The sequence below is a fragment of the Dromiciops gliroides genome, chromosome 4 (genome assembly GCF_019393635.1).
Source record: "Dromiciops gliroides isolate mDroGli1 chromosome 4, mDroGli1.pri, whole genome shotgun sequence".
NCBI classification, from domain to species: domain Eukaryota; kingdom Metazoa; phylum Chordata; class Mammalia; order Microbiotheria; family Microbiotheriidae; genus Dromiciops; species Dromiciops gliroides.
Window position 1 is genome coordinate 409,492,631 of NC_057864.1, and position 18,189 is coordinate 409,510,819.

Sequence of the window (18,189 nt, forward strand, 5' to 3'; positions counted from 1 at the left end):
TTCTGATGTGATGACCCTGTTATTAAATGAATGTTGGGGAGAAGCATTGATCATTGATATGCTTCTCCCCAACTGTAAAATGACAGGTCAGTTCTAGAGGGCTGGGTCTTTATTGGAACAGCCCAAGGAAGGTCTAGTCCCAAGGAAGTCTTTCTTGAGATGACACAGTATTATTAATTAGAAGATCAGAATTGGGGGCAGCTAGGTGGCGCAGTGGATAAAACACTGGCCTTGGATTCAGGAGGACCTGAGTTCAAATCCAGCCTTAGACACTTGACACTTAACTAGCTGTGTGACCCTGGGCAAGTCACTTAACCCTCTTGCCCTGCAAAAAAAAAAAAAAAAGATCAGAATTAAAATGTTTTATCCCTCTGATATATCCTTTATCTACTATAGTGTTCAGAATTCTGGAGCAGTGGTGTACCTTAGATATTTTGAATATATTAATATGATGGTATGATTTAAAGACCAGTAGGCTAGGCATTAGGGGAACAGAGTTGACAATATTACTATGATCCTCAAAATAGGAAACTAGGTGACTTCTAAGGTCCTTTCTAGCCTTAAGATTCTGACTTAATGATGCTACAGACTCACCATTAGTACAAAAATAAAAAAATATAGTCCTATTAATCAAATATAAATTATAAATCTGAGTTCCCTCAATTTGTATGTGGCAAGATTTAGCATTATTCCTAAAGTATGACTTTTTTGCTGCTTTAAATGAATGACTAGATGGATAAATAATAAATAGTATTCTAAAGCCTAACTACCTAACTGAAAGAGCAAATCCTCCTCCATGGTAAGGGGGGTTGAGGGAGAGAACAAACTAAGAGAATGACAGCCAAGATGACATACATCAGGGATTTTGTGTTACAGAATCTGTGAGGGCTAGGAAGGAACCCTGAACTATAACCCATCTGGACTCTGTTGATGTTGCTGATTGGGTTAACACCCTGGCCCATATAATCTAATAAATAGGGGAGGGGGAAAAGAAGAGAAGGAAGGGAATAAGTCTTTATAGAGTGTTCTTTTTGTGCTAGGCACTGGGCTAAGTAAGCACTTTTATAAATATGATCTCATTTGATCTTCACAACCACCCTGGGAGGGAGGTGCTATTATTATTTCCATTTTTACAGCAGAGGAGAATGAAGCAAACAGAGGTTAAGTGATGTGCCCAGTATCACTTAGCTAGTTAATATCTACAACTGGATTTGAATTCAGGTCTTCCTCACTCCAGCTCCAGTGCTCTATCCACTGCACCACCAGCTGTAATTGTTCCTATGGATCTAATAAAAGACGCGGGGAGGGCACAGGGTTGAAGGCTCTCCCTAGACAAAACAATCACGATAATCAACTAGGCAGAGAGGACAGCTGAAGGAGCAGCACTCCTTTGTATTCTAGTGCCATGGGAAGAAAAGATATATCAGACCAAATCAACAGCACCAATACTCCACCTGCTAGAAATGCTTCAGTGCCCGAAAGCCTTCTGTTAACAGTATCCTCAGCTCCAAGTTACATACCAATGTATTGCAGATAAAGGCAAGATAATCATAAGATAACTTTAATGCCTAAACTCAAAATAAATGAAATGGGAGCAGAATTTGAGGAGTTACTTAAATCTGTAGAGGGGAAAGCTGAAAAATCCGAAGGCAGTGAAAATGAACACTTAAACATTAGTTACACTTTCATTTATTGGGTGAAGGAGTTAGACTACTCCCTTGCTCTCACTACTGCCAATTCACGATTCCTCTAAGCACTGTCATTGAGTAACTCCCTCCTTTGAGGTTCCCTCAACCTGTATTGATCACTCAGTCAAAATTCTACCAAGCTTAAGACACTATTTCTTCTTAATGAGTTCCATGCCTAGCTCACAATTTTACTTGCCTTACTAATTCCTGCTATCATTCTAGAGGAATTCAACATACATACTGATGTCCCACCTCGAACACCCTGAATTCTCAGTTCCTCAACTTCTTCATTTCTCATAACCTACTTCTTAACCCTCTCACCTAGCCAGAGATGATGATACCCTTGGATCTTTCCATCACCCACAAATGTACCACTTCGATGTTCATGAACTCTGAAATTCCCTTATCAGATCACAGCTTTCATTCTACCTCTCCTTTTGTCTTGGAACTCCCCATGCCTTTCAAACCCTAAAACCCTCAGTTCTTTCCCAGACCATTACCCCAGCACTGGCTACACTCTCCTCCCTTAACCATCTTGACCCCTTGCTGAATCAGTTCCACACTATACTTTTTGTGGTGGCTAAGAATCACAAATCAAAGGGATATCCATCAATTGGGGAATGGCCAAACAAGCTGTGGCAGATCACTGTAATGGAATATTATTGTGCTTTAAGAAATGACAAGCAGGACGATTTCAGAAAAACATGGAAAGACTTACATGAACTGATGTAGAGTGCAGTAAGCAGAACCAGAACATTATACACAGTGACATAGATATTGTTCAATGAAGAACTGTGAATGACTTAGCTATTCTCAGCAATACAATGATCCAAGAAAACCCCAAAGGACCAATGATAAAGCATACTATCCACCTCCAGAGAAAGAACTGTGAGATTTAAAATTGTATATATGAGCACTAAACTCCCCCTTTAACTTTTCCCTTATATATCTCCCATACCACTAAGAAAAAGAAGCCTCTGAGCTTTAATCAGTGAGGGATTAGTTTTTATTGTTTGGGGATTAATTAGATAACAAACAGGTGATACCGATTAGGGAAATAGGAAAGTAGAAATACAAATGAATAATCTTAGATCTAAACTTAGTCTATATTCCATTATAAAACTCACCGAATCCCAAAACTGCCTGCCAGGCTGAGAATCAGAGCCAACCACCACTAAATGCGTGTGCCTCCACGGCTAAGTTGCCACCGCTAAACTGAGAGCAAGACAGAAAGCAAACTTCCGTTCCACTCTCAGTTTTAAGTTGGCATCCCGGAAGTACGGTGTGCTTGGCCACACTCTCCAGGCAGCAGCAGGCTCTCGGGTGTTCCTCACGGTCTCCTCCCCAAAAGGGCGGTCCTTCAAAAGCCACTTTACTATCATGTGCTCAACTCTCAAATGATTAAGCTAAAACTTCCGGTTTTTTACCACAGAACTGATTTTGATTGAACACAAACTGAAGCATGCTATTTTCACTTTATTTCTTTTTTCCTTTTATTTGAATCTTCTTATACAAAATGGCTAATATGGAAATGTTTTACATTTTAAAAAACCCCTCAATTTGATGCATCTTATATCTCTTTCCTTTTGTGTCTAAACTCCTTGAGAAAGCCATCTACAACCAATATTTCCACTTCCTTCCCTCATATTGTCTTCTTTACTTACTGCTATCTGGTTTTTTACCTCACCTTTCAACTTAAACCATTTTCTCCAAAGTTACAGGTGATCTCTTAATTGCCAAATCAAATGGCCCTTAAAAAATTCTTATTCTTATTGATCTCTGCAGCCTCTAACACTGTCTGTCAATCACTCTTTTCTCCCACTCTCTAGGTTTTTGTAACACTAATCTATTCTGGCTATGTTCTAACATGTCTGACCACTTCTCATTCTTCTTTGCTGGATCTTTATCCAGATCACACCTGCTAATGGTGGGTATACCAGAGAGCTCTGTCTTGGGTCCTCTTTTCTTCTCCCTCTATACTATTTTACTTGGTGGTTTCATAAGTTCACATGGGTTCAGTTATCATCTGTTTGATGATGATTCTCAGATTTATTTATCTAGCCCCAACTGCTCTTCAAACTTCCAGAATCATATCTCCAGTTGCCCATTAGACATTTCAAATTAGATGCTCAGAAGACATCTTAAACTCAACATATCCAAAACTGAACTCATATACTTTCCCTAAAAGCTTTCCTTCTACTTCATTCCCTTTTGCTTTCAAGGGCACAAGGATTCTCCTAGGTTTATAACCCAAGTGTAGTCTTTGACTTCTCACTCACTCTTGCCACCCATATCTAATCAGTTGTCAAGTCCTGTTTTTTCTACCATCATAATCTCTCTTGTACAAGTTCCCTTGTGTCCTCTGACTGACACCACCTTGGTGCAGTCCCCTATTATCTCACATGTAGACTACTTCAATAGCCTGCTAGGTGATCTCCCTACCTTAAATGTCTCCTCCAGCCAGCCCATCCTCCACTTAGTGGTTAAACTGATCTATCTAATGTACATATCTAACCAGGTTACCCCAGATTCAATAAACTTTAATGACTTCCTATAACCTCCAAGATTAAATATAAAATCCTTTGTTTGGCTTTTAAAGCCCTTTATAACCTGATCCCCTACCACCTTTCCTGTCTTACCCTTGGTTCACCCTCCCCATATTCTATAATTCAGTGACACTGGCTTCTTTGCTATTTGTTACTCAAGATATCATAGCTCTCTATTCCATGATGTCCTTTCTCACCTTGGCTTTTTGGCTTCCCTGGCTTTCTTCAAGTCCCAGCTAAAATCTCACTCTATAAAAGAAGTATTTCCTGATGTCCCTTAATTCTAGTGCCTTCCCTCCATTGATTATCTCCAGTTTATCCCATCTGTAATTCATTTGCACATAGCTGTTTGCATGTTTTCTCCCCCATTAGAAGCAGGCGCTGTCCCTTGCCATTCCCAGAACTTAGCATGGTGGTGGGCACATAGGAGGTACTTAATAAATACTAACTCACGGACTGACTCCAGAAGTGCTACCCAATAATAAAATGGATGACAAAAAATAATGCCCATGTGATGAATTATTTTGAAAAGGAGATGGAAAAAGTGAGAATGAAATTTTGGAAAGTCCTTTTTGAGTCTGATGGCATGAATCCAATTAATAGATACTAACAGACCAGCTATGCAAAAGTAGAGCAATTTTTAAAGCTTCTATCTGCTATAACTATAATAAACAAAAGTATTTTCCCATAATACTTTACTGTACAGTTCCTGAATTTTTTAATCTTAGTCAAATATTATAAAAGAACATCATAATAAAGACCATAACGTGTCAAGATGGAACTACATAAGGATATTTTCCCCAAAAGGCATAAAATACCACCTTAGCAGAAACAACTTTATTGCAGATCTATAAAATGACACTATAATATTACACCAATATCTAAAGTGTTTTCCAGTAGAGAACCTGAACAACTTACCACCCAGTTAATGATAATTTTTTAAAAAAACATCTGGAATACAGCCTGGAAAACAAAGGGTGTCAAGAAATCTTGATAGCCTTAATCAGTAATTAAAAGTGAAAAATCAAAAGTATGAAGGCAACAAGAAATCAAAATGAAAAAAAAAATAAATCAATTTGCATATATTCAAAACTAGAGCAAACAGATTTGATTTGGGGGGGGGGGGTGAGACAATTGGGGTTAAGTGACTTGCCCAGGATCACACAGCTAGTAAGTGTCAAGGGGTTGAGGCTGGATTTGAACTCAGGTCCTCCTGACTCCAGGGCCAGTGCTCTATCCACTGCGCCACCTAGCTGCCCCAGACTTGACTTTTAAAAAAAAATCAATGGGGAGAAAGAAAACCCTAGAAGAAGGAGGTTGTGGGAAATGTTCTGGGTGTCTATATGGTAGGAAAAAAAAGTCTAACACAGGAAAAGTACAAGTTAAGTCACAAGTGAAACATAAAACTTGTGTACCATCATTAATATAATTATATCCCAAGCCCCAAAGTCCATTGGTATGGGACTTTCCCCTCATTTGTGGAGATCAATGGTCCACTCCTGCCTAAGGGTTGGGGGTGAAATTGGTGAGAGTGAGAGAGAAGAGTTCTTCCTTCTTTCCTGACTCTTCAAGCTTCCAGGAGCTTTAAGCTTTGAGGGAAAAGATTTGCAATGCCAACCTCTCTTCAGGTTGTTGAAAGGAAAAGAAAGACTCTGGGAAAAAACCAACAGGAGAGGAGAGCTGGCAGTCATATCCCTATCTTTAGCCTGCTATACTAGAGACTTTGGAGAGCTTTTTTCCCTTGGTGAGATCTGGGACTCTCTCTCAGTTGAAATGAGATATCTCATTCCCAATTAGAGAGATCTCATTTGATCTATGCTGTCTGGTCTATATTCTCATATATGTACTTTCTTTGGTTTCCATTTTGTTTTTGAGATAGATGTACTTTTTTGCTATTTGCATTCACTGTGGAACTAGAATTTCGTGGGAAGAAAATCCAACTTTGGATAGAAAGCATGGGGTCCTCCTTTCCCTATTAAGAACTAGTGAAAGGGCAGCTAGGTGGCGCAGTGGATAGAGCACTGGCCCTGGAGTCAGGAGGGACTTGAATTCAAATCCAGCCTCAACCCCTTGACAGTTACTAGCTGTGTGACCCTGGGCAAGTCACTTAACCCCAACTGCCTCACCAAAAAAGAAAAAAAAGAGCTAGTGATCAGGAGTTTAGCTTCAACATTAAAGTTACTTCCCGAGTCTAACAATATTTAAGGGATAAGACAGATATAATTCTACCCCAATACCTCCTTTCTCTGAGGAAAACAGAATGTCTAACCTCTGGCCCCAACCTCCTACTTCCCCTCCTGACCTTAAGAGGGGAATTAAGGTCTGTTATGGAGAATGATAGGATAAGGAAATGCTAGAGATGTCTATTCTTGTCTCCCTGTAATTCACATTGCAACTGACATACTACATAATGAATGACAGAATGGTTATTTTAAGGGAGGTAACAATCTCTAGTTTCTCTTCAAAAGTGAAAAACAGTGATTCCAGGTAAGATACATAATTATTGACTCAAATGCTTCACAGTGGCACATAAATTTCTAGCAAAGCACATCACCAATTTGATTCAATTTTTCTTAACAACAGGAATTATTTATCATCAAAGAATGGGAATACCAGTGACCTCTCCAAATGGAGGCCAATTACATGTGTATATATTTTATACAAAGCATTTCTGACTATATTGTTTTTTCTTAAATGATAAAAACTTATCAAATATTCACTGACTGCCATAAAAAAAAAGTTTTAGCCAAAAGTCTAAGGGATTTGAAGTTCAACTCATTATCATTCTCAGGAGAAATCCTCAGAAATCAAAGTAATTCCTAACAGGTAGTCACATTGCTACGAAGGTCCATGATACAAATAGCCATTGATTATAGAACAAGCCACCTAAAATCCCCATAACATTAATACCACTTCTACTGATTATTACAAAGCCTTTGGCTCAATCCTACACTCATGGCTTAGTCATGCACTGCAAATCTATACAAATATTTTGAAATAGTGAGGATGCTAGAATATGTTATGTCCATTTAGAAAACTATTCTTTATTAAAAAGGTGCCACCAATGCAAAATATTAATAACTATTTAAATTTTATCATCTTCCTATTAGATGACAAATTCCACTCTGATTTTGCCTAGCCTTAAACCCATGACCAGCATTCCTGAACAGAACTAAGTATGGCTTTCAAATCAAAGAGGTCATGATACCAAAACATCATATCAATCATTTGATGTACATGAATATAGTACTCCACTGAAAAATACATTAAAAAGTTACTTCAGCTCATGGTAACTTTCTCCAGTGATATCATGTTCTTTTTATTCAATAAGTAATAATTCTTAATGTTCACAAAGGAATAATGGAGACTGCAGGCTCTAAGCTTGAGTACAGAAGTCAAATTGAACCAATGGATGAAGATGATAACTTCCAAATACCTTGGTGTTTTCCAGGCATGGTACATCAATCATAAAGCAATCAAGAGGAGGTGTATGTTGAGACTGTCTGGTATCTTGAAATTAGAGTTTAATGGTAAAAAACCAACACTGTTACAGCAATAAACACTTATGCAATACCTGTATTAACATATACTTTTGGCATAGTAAAATAAACAATGAATACAGAAGTTGTCCATCAAATCCCTATACAATTGTAATAAAATGTAGAGCTTATTATCCCAACAACTATAGAATATAACACTTTTTCATTATAGAAAAAGGAAGAAGAGTACTATCAACATTCTCAGAACACATGATAAACAGGTTAGCATTTACAGAAATATTTTGAGAATAAAAAGACCTCATTTCACAGGTCATGAAGGCTGAAAACAGGTATGCCTGGGTGGAAGACACTGTAACATTCCTGCCCATAGTTTGAAAGGAAAACTACCCTCTTATCACAAAGGAAACAAGGGAGTGACAAGGAAGAAAGACGGTCCTGAGAAGAAGTGATGAGAAAGTATAACCCAGTTCACCAAACCCAGAATAGCACCACAACATAGCACCACTGCTAGAACACATAAAATTGCTATCCATAGTCACCCAGATATAACAATGATACAAAAAAAGACTGATATATATTGCCAAACTGAATATTCATTATTTCCAAACTATGTAGAATGAAAAGCTTTCAAAATATAGAGACCTGGAGGAAGAAACCAAAATCATAAGGGAAGATAGACATATCCTGTTGTTCTTATTTAGTTAAAAAAAGATTAACTTTATCCTTTCATGCATTAGTCTGCCAAAAATGTAATACAACAAGAATAATAGCAGGATAGAGACCCTTCTCTCATCAGATTTCTTCTACCAAAAAGACTTTTTTGTGAATCTACAGAAGGGGACCTACAATCAACTACGAAAGTACTTCTACAAATACATAATAACAAGATAGTGACCTTTTTCCTGAGAGCCATTTCTATCTGAATTACATCAAATACAACAAGATTATTCTGTGCTAACAGTAAGTACTTTAAAGGCAAAATAACTAGACTTGTAATTTCATTAGTATAAGAAACTCACAGATGAGTAAACTCCTTCTACCAATGCATATCTGTAATTTATGGTTTTAAAGATTTTTCCTAGATGTTGGAAAGTGAAGTAACTTGCCAAAGTTCACACAGAAGGACTTGAACTCAGATCTTTCCTGCTCCAAGGCCAAGTCTGTTATCTACTTCATCATGATCCCTTTTAAGGCATAGTAGATGGAGAGTGGACTCAGAGTGAGGAAGTAAAAAAAAAACAACAACATATAAGCCATTCTCCAACAGATAATGGTCAAATGATATGAACAGTAGGCTGTCAAAAGAAGAATGGCCAACTATTAACAACCACATGAAAGAATGTTCTAATTCATGAATAATAAATGGGAGAAATGCACATCAAAGCAACCCTGAAGTATTACCTCATACCCTGCAAATTGGCAAAGATGACATAAGATGGCAATTGTCATTGTTGTGGGAAGATGGGAAGACTAGTACATTGTTGGTGGAGCTGTGAATCAGTATAACCATTTTGGAAAACAAATTATAATTATGCAAAGAAAATAACTAAAATGTCCATATCTAGAGATTTCATTACTAGGCTTATACCTCAAGGAGGTCATTAATAAGAAGTTCCCCTACATATCAAAATATTTATAGCAATCTTTTTGTGACAGTAAATAATTAGAAACAGTAGATGCTCATTGATTGGTGAACAATTGCTAAACAATTTGTCCTGAATGAATACAATGGAATATGACTGTTTTGTAAGAAATTATGTCTGTGATGAATACATAGAAGCATTGTAAGATCTACATGAATTGATGCAGAGTGAAGTAGAGCCAAGGAAACAATATATACAATGACCACCAATATAAAGGGAAAGAACCACACACACACACACACACACACACACACACACACACACAAAAACGCAAAAAGTGATTGTTATGGGGACAGCTAGGTGGCGCAGTGAATAAAGCACTGGCCTTGGATTCAGGAGGACCTGAGTTCAAATCCAGATTCAGACACTTGACACTTAACTGGCTGTGTGACCCTGGGCAAGTCACTTAACCCTCATTGCCCTGCAAAAAAAAAAGTGATTGTTATAAAATTATTTTTGAAAAAGCATGTCTTGAAAGAAGAGATAGAAGAAATGCCAATCCATCTCTTGGCAGAGGTGGGAGGTTCACAAGTACAGTATAATGGAAATATTTTTGGACTTTTTCAATGTATTGATTGGTTACGCTGATTTTTTTCCTCTTCTTTTTCTTTCTTTTCTTTAAAAACTACTCTTTTTTATTGTGGGAAAGGACTCTAAGAGGGGAGGGAAAGGGATATTGGGGAAAACTATGGTGAAACAAAAAACTATATCAATAAAAACTCATTTTTTAAATCTAATAAATTGCCATATTATTTTCAGGTTGTACTTTGAGAGGTGCTCATCTATATGTATTGTCAGTATGTTTTACTGTTAGCACTGAACTCTCCCCTTATGTGAAGAAAGCAGTAACCTGCAGTTGTAAATTCCCTCAAGATTTCCATCATAGTCTAAGGCATTGGTTCCTAGAGCCAGTCCATTATCAGAGGGAAATCTTGCCCAATACCATTGTTGGAAAAGGATGCCAGAGAATTTGGTCTTTTATTATTTACAAAAGCCATACCTATCTCATAGCAAAGGAAAGAAGAATACTGTTCCCAGTGCGGAGGAATTCCCAGAAGCTGAAGTTATACTCGCTACTAAGGGTAAAGATCTATGATCCTCCAAGAAACTGCACACAAATACACTGTCAAAGTCTGAGGGTGGGGTTGGAGAGGAAATTACTGATGCTTGGAGGAAACCAAGGGGGGAGAGAGGAAAGAGAGAGGGAGAGACAGTGAGACTATTAGAGAGAAGAGGAGAAAACAGGAGAAGGAAGGGAAATGGGAGAGGCAGGAGGGAGAGAGGGAAGAAGGGAGGGGAAGGGAGAGAAAAAAGAGAGCAGAACAGAGAGAAAGAGAGCAGGAGAGAGAAAGAAGGGAGGGGGAAAGTGCAGAATATGCCATTTACTTGTAAGCGGATTTCTACTTCAGCATTTCCTGTTGCTATAGGAATCTGTGTTTTGTTTTGTTTTTTTAATTTTTCATCTGTTCTTGACACTACCGGGAATCCTAAATTTAAATTTGCAATTTGGCAGGTGACTGTTCCTCAGAATTTCCTCTTAACTACATTTTGGATAAGTGCTGTCATGCTTTTTTAATTTCCAAATCGTGGTAGAGAAAGAATAGTAGTAGAAAACAAAACAAAACAAAAAAGTACTGGCTGGTTCTCCAACCTTCATAGGGAAAGCTCTATTTGCTTACCTTATCTACATTTGTAGAGCTCTTTGCAGTTGACAAAGCATTTTTTGCATAAACAACCCTGTGAGATAAGTGGGTTAATACTATTATGCTCACTTTTCAGATTAGCTACCTGAAGCTCATAAAAGTTAAATGAATTGGCAAAGGTCAAAGAGCTAGGAACTGGCTGAATAAGAATTTGAACCAGCATCTTCCAACTCTAAGGGATTGATACCTTTGAATTTAACCACAGTGCATGCTACAACCCTTCCTTCGTAATTAATTAAGATAATGTAAGAATGAAAGATGGTGTGTATAAAAAGGTAACCTTCATTGCTACTCCTTGGGATGCCATGTGACAGTAATTAATAAGAAAGTTGGCCAGGAAGACCTGAATTCAAGTATCCTCCTCTGACTTACTTGCTGTATAGCTCTGTTCTTGTTGTTCAGTTGTTTTTTAGTCATGTCCAGCTCTTTAGGACCCCAAATGGGGCTAATCTTGGCAAAGATACTGCAGTGGCTTGCCATTTCCTTTTCCAGCTCATTTTACAGATGAAGAAACGGAGGCAAACAGGATTAAGTGACTTGCCCAGGGTCACACAGCCAGTAAGTTTCTGAGGTCATATTCGAACTCAGAAAGATGGGTCTTCCTGACCAGTGTGTGATGCTAAGCAAATCATTTAATTGCTCAGGGCCCTAGGTGATTAAGAATGTAAGTTGGAGAGACAGTGACAACAAACATAAAAGGGATCTCCTTACCAAAGAGTTCCCTATATTGGTGAAATCATAGGTCTAGTTCCCTATCTCTAGCCCTGTTCCTCATTAGGAGGTAATAGTTAGAGGCAATAACTCCATCTGTACCCTTGATTCCATTCATTTCTGAACCCCAAAAGGTCATACTAGTATCCATCCCCTTTCTCACATATCTTTAATCTCTCCCATAGCCTGGCTTCCTTCTACCTACTGACAAATATGCTTAGGTCTTGTTCTCCAATTAAAAAATGCACACATCATGTTACCTTCTATCTTTCTACATCTTACAGTTCCTATCTCATCTTTCTCCTCCTTTTCACAGTTATAAGGAAAAGTTTACACCCAATGCCTGAACTTCTTTGCCTATCCATTCTCTCAGTCCCTTGAAATTTTGCCTCTGCATCCATAGCTTTATCGAAACTACTCCCTCAAAGCTCACAAAGTATCTCCCCATCACCAAATCCAATCAGTGCTTTTAGTCTCCATCTTCTCTAACCACATGGCAGATTTAGACACTATGAATCAGATTCTCCTCTTAGATCTTCTGTCCTGCCTTGGATACAGAGATCCCACGGTCTTCTAACCCTTTTAGGGTTCTAAAATCTCCTCCTTTACCAGCTTAGCTGTCTTCTCATCCTTAAAGATGCTGCCCTTTGTCTCTGCTCTCTTCGTCTAGGTACCTGAAGATAGCTAAGTGGTATAGTGCATGGAGGGATGGGCTGGAGTCAGAAACTCAAATCCTGTCTCAGACACTAAGTAGCTAATCCTGGGGAAGTCACTTGACCTTTGTCTACCTCAGTTTCCTCAACTGTAAAAAGGGTATAAATAACACTTTAAAACTGCTTAGTACAGTGGCTAGCATATAGTAGACACAAATTCTTGTTCCCTTCCCCTGTTCCCCTTCTCTGTACGATCTCTCCTTGGGTAATCTTACTCATTCTCAGGACTTCAAATTCTACCCTATGAAAATGACTCCCAATTCTGTATCTCCCACCCTGACTCTCACCTGCTTTTCAGAACCACATCTCCAACTGCCTACAGTGCATCTCCCTTGGATATATCACCTCAAACCAAACATGTACACAACTGATCTTCTTGTCTTTTCCTTCAAGTCTGATCTTCCTTTCATCTTCACTGTTCACTATTTGAGTTCACAATATCCTATTTAGGATTCTTTTTTATTCTTCGCTCTGCTTCACTTCCCATATCCAATCAGTTGCCAAGTCCTGTTAATTCCTCATTCCTTTCTTTTCTGTTCCCTCTGTTACCGTTCTAATAAAGGACATCATTAAAATTAGCTTGAACTATTTCAACAGTCTCCTAACAGAAGGTCACATATGGTAGAGTCTCTCCTTCGTTTGATCCATCCTTAATATCATTTCTAGACTATTTCTTTAGCATAGAGATTTGTCACTCTTATGCTCAAAAAATGTTTGTGGCTCCCTATTGCTTATTAAATTTGAAGTCAATTACCTAGTATTCCAGGCCTTCCATAACCTGGTAAACACTACCATTCCAGTCTTAAATCATATTATTCCCCTTCATGTAGTCTATGCTCTAGTCAAACTGGAGCACTCTATGTGCCTCGCAACATGCCTTTCAGTTTCCTATCTCTATACATTCACTACAGCTATTATCAATGCTTAGAACACCCTCTTCCTTGTCCTCTATACCTATAAAATTTCTATTCATTCTCAAAAACCCAACTCAAATACCTATTCCATAAAGACTCCCCTGGCCTCCTGAACCTCACAGAACTCTTAGTTTTACTCAATACTAATGCACTTATTTAATATCCACTATCTAGTATCTAATATGTATCTGTATTATACTTATTTGTGGTTGGGTTTTCACCCTGATGACCATAAACTCCATGGGACGAAAACCATGACAAATCTAAAATTTTCATCTTCAGCACCTGGATATAGAATGAACCTAAATAAATTTTTGTTGAATGAATTTATTTTCTAAAAGACATTAAATAAAACATAAAAGGAATTAGTCACAGTATAGTCATTTTTTGTCACTACCAATTCTATCTTTCTCTTGATCTTGTCCCAGATTCATTTGCATTCTCATTTAACCACTGCTCCTTTGTAAATACTGTTATTCCTTTCTCTAAAATCTCTTCCAAATCAGTACTCTTCCTAGCTGCCAAGAAACCTGTCCAATTACTAGCTGTAACCTTCTGTTTACTAGCCTACTTCCAATTTAACCCAAATGTCAAAGACAATATTACTCTTTCCTTCTACTACTCTGAATCTTTCTGAATCCCAATCTCTCTTCTTCTACACAAAATTGAAATACTGTATAATCTTCATATAATTCCCAGGATCCAGAAAAAGGGTCTGGCATATGGATAGATAAGATTATTGTATAATATAATAAATGAAACAAAATGTGTCATAACATAGTATGACATGATATTATTTATTAGAGAAGGACACTATGGTGTGAGGGGTAAACTTAAGAAGACCTAAGTTCAAATCTTGCCCTGATACATACTACATCATGGCCAAGTCATACTAGTTCTGTGCCCCCAGGTAATTCTATAAGAATATCAAATACCTACAAACTACCAATTTGTATTCAGGAGAGAGTTTCCACATTGGCAGCTCCCTACACTGTTGAAATCATAGGTCCAGAACAATGTTTCAAAACAACATAATGTATCCCTTTTGACATTTCATTTATCAATCTATCAACAAGTATTTCCTGAGTGCTCAACCATGCAGAGAAATATTTTTAAAGTTCTAAAGAATATAAGGTATGATGCTATCACTGTCCTTGTCCTTGTCTTTAAGGAATTCATAATCTAAATGGCATTGGAGGCAGGGCAAGATGAACATACGTGAAAGAATTAGAGGATAATACAGGAAGGAACAAAACCCCTCTGGATGGATCCCAAGAAGGAACCTCCTTATGCTTATTTTGTTTTGCAATCTGGTGATATTACAGGGCTATCCAATAGAGCTTTCAGGGTAACACTTTATTGATATCACCACACTTTACATGATACATTATGTGTGTGTGCGTGTGTGTATATATGTATATGTATATGGTGTATATATGTATATATGTATTTACGTGTGAGTAGTTGCATTATTTACTGGATTACCTCCTGCTTCCCATTTTTGTAGAATGCATTATTTTCCCCTTTCTTGTATCTTTGTTAACCTAAATTCCAAAGCTTTTACAGATTAAATTGTAAAAATAAAAATACGGAAAAGATGTAAGGTCCAACATGTAAGCTCACTTTTTTAAAGAGAGAGAAATAGAAATGAAAATGTAAAACAATGCAGCTAACTCTGGTCAACTTTCTAAAATTTCTTCAGTTTTATAATAAATAAATCAAAATTTTGACTAATTTGAACATAGGTTAAATAAATTTTTAAAAAATATAATTCTGACTTTTATTTATTAAACCAAAACATTTCTATAAATCTTCTCCCTTCAATACCCACATTTACTGATTCATTTCTCCATGCAAAGATTATTAAGTTCTAAAAGGCTTAGAAAGCAGTTCTTTGAGGATGTCTGTGATTGTAAATGCATATTCAGACATTTACTTCTCTCCTAGCTCTTGATGAGCAGAAATCTATGCTACCCTTAAAGCTTAGTCTAACAAATAAAGCACCAACTAGCCAAGGTAAGCAAAAGTAGATGACAGTAGCAGAAATATGCACTGAGCTTTGAAATTTACACATTTGGGAGTCTAACGTGTGCTACATTAGTATTGCTCATCTTCAACTGTATGGACAGAATGAAGGTACATTATCTTTTTTTGGTTACTTTTAGACCTATAGCTTCATCTGTGTGGGAATTCATCCCACTGTTGTATGTATGCAACTATTTGCAACTTAAAAGTCCCAGCCTGGTGCACTGAGAAGCTGTGACTTGCCCTGCTATACACATACTACACCTCTTTCAATAAGCCTTCTGATGCCTGGAGTACCTGAGAAAGAAAGGCCTGGAATCTAGTACAAGAAATAAGAGTTGTCCCAGGCAAAGGAATCCATTTCACCCTGGATGCCTAAACTTCATTTTCAATTTTTTTCATGAATATTTTGCTATGCACTCATTAGATATTTTAGACAGACTAGCTAGAATTTTAGCCCTTAACAATGGACTGTCATGGTGCTAGCCAAAATACTGACTGGAGAAAAGGCTCTTGCTAAACAGAACTTAAAGACTTCACGCCTTAAACCACATAGCTAGGAATTTGACTCCTCTGTGGAGAATATGGACATGTTCACCCTCTGTGGTGTGTTCCAAAAGGAGCATAGCTATCCCTACTTTATCATGTTATACAAACATTCTGGGGACCCAGTTAAAATGATCTTCTGACTTGGGAGAGAAGGAAGACAGTGCTGGGTATCCACTAACACCTTACACAAACTGCCCTGTCTTTTAGTCTCTTTGGCATGCATTAGAACCCCATACTTAATTTTCAGATTGTCCTCTGTCTCTTTAGGATATTCTATCATGTTCTCATTCTCCATGTGACCCTATCTTTTTCATGCTCAGTTCTTCCTTACTTTATTTCCTTCATTTTCCCTCTCCATCCCATTCTCTCTGCTGCTTTTTATCTACTCCTGCCTCCAGCCACAGTCCAAGGAGGAGAACTGAATTTGGATTCAAGGCAGCTTGAAGTGAAGGGACCTACATTATTACAATGGACTGTGATAGTTTGTGTAAGTTACCACCTTGAATTACTTTAACAATGGAACATATATTTCTGATACTGAAAAAAACAAAAGTGGGGAAAGGGGAGTTAAAGACAGAGATGGGGAGAGGAGAGGAGAGGAGAGGAGAGGAGAGGAGAGGAGAGGAGAGGAGAGGAGAGGAGAGGAGAGGAGAGGAGAGGAGAGGAGAGGAGAGGAGAGGAGAGGAGAGGAGAGGAGAGGAGAGGAGAGGAGAGGAGAGGAGAGGAGAAGAGAGGAGAGGAGAAGAGAGGAGAGAAATGGCTGGGCACCAAATACAGTATATTGGTCACCTGCATCTCAGTGATGATGAAAGTAAGTTGAAAGGGGAGGAAGGAGGGAGGGAAACAAAAGTGAGAAAAAAGGAAGGGAAGGGCAGACAGAAGGCAAGAGCCGTATGCTTTAACATGTTTAGGTTAGTTCTCTGAAGGTTGGATGTAAAGTCCTGTGTTACTGTACTGAATCAATATGTTATGTCCAAACAATCCAAAACCCGATTAAATACTTAGCATTATGGTACTTTATAATTCAACAGGACTTTTAGATGCACTGAATTTTTTTTAAAGGTAGAAGAACAGGGGCAGCTAGGTGGAGCAGTGGATGGTGCACTGGCCCTGGATTCAGAAGTACCTGAGTTCAAATGCGGCCTCAGACACTTAACAATTACTAGCTGTGTGACCCTAGGCAAGTCACTTAACCCCAATTGCCTCACAAAAAAAAAAAAAGGTAGAACAACAGGCAGAATGTTTTTCTCCTCTAGAAAAGATAAATAAAATAGATCTAATTACCCTCTAATCAATCAAGGAACTGCTATAATCTATTAAGAGTGAGAGCCACAAAGATGAAGCCTCACTACTTTTACTTTAATTACAGCAAAATCAGGCTGTGTGTGGGGGGGGGCTGGTAACTCAGCATTCCATAATAAATATAGCCATTCACCACTGGGTTACCATGGCAGCACCGTTTGTCAGCACTCTCGTCATCATACCTGCATTTAGAGGATCTCGTCACTTCCCCATATCTTCATGGCTTATCTGAGCACACAGTCCGTGCTGTGAATCATTCTGAACATCAGACAAGGGTCTGTTTCCTAGCCTCCTGACATTCACTGATAATGGGCAAATCTACAGGGCTCAGGACTAAACGGTACACAGAAAGGCTCCTATGTCTGCAGCAGGAATTGGCGAATCAAATCCTTGTCCTAAATTACTTCTGAAGAAGGGAATTAGTCCTGATTAACATGCAAAACTCAGCCTTCTTTTTCTATTATGTGAGAGGGTTGTTTAGAAAGCTGAATTAGTAAAAAAGAGAGACAACTCCTTGTTCCCTTGGTGATAACCTAAGCACTCATCTCAGCATGGCAGGGCACCAAATACAGTGAACTGGTCTCCTTGCACCTCAAATGATGATGAAAGCAAGCTGAAAATAGCTCACACTCAAAGTCACAATAGAGGATTATCTCAAAACTGGGCAGGGCTGGGGTATAAGACAAGGACAGAAACTAGTCTTTTTATTGGCATGAAAAAGAAACCTCATTTACAACTGGGAGATATGTATACTACTATATTCTGTCCTTCATGAAAGAGAGGAAATTCACATTTCTAATTTTTATCTTGTTAGTTTTTCCACTAATATACCTGAATAAATAAATCTATCTTCTGCATCGCTGATCCTCTCTGGAGAATCAGAATTGGTTGGAGG

General features: G+C 38.1%; 1 protein-coding gene across 2 annotated transcripts in view; it reads right to left on the reverse strand.

The window, feature by feature from the left end:
• The window catches only part of LOC122755562, a 153,847-nt gene extending 136,169 nt beyond the window's left edge, over nt 1-17,678 (reverse strand). For both annotated transcript variants that reach the window (XM_044004173.1, XM_044004172.1), the window contains exon 1: nt 17,477-17,678. In XM_044004173.1, the coding sequence (XP_043860108.1) occupies nt 17,477-17,482 (6 nt within the window). In that variant the 5' untranslated portion in view covers nt 17,483-17,678. The remainder of the gene's footprint in view (nt 1-17,476) is intronic.
• Nucleotides 17,679-18,189: the final 511 nt, after the last annotated feature.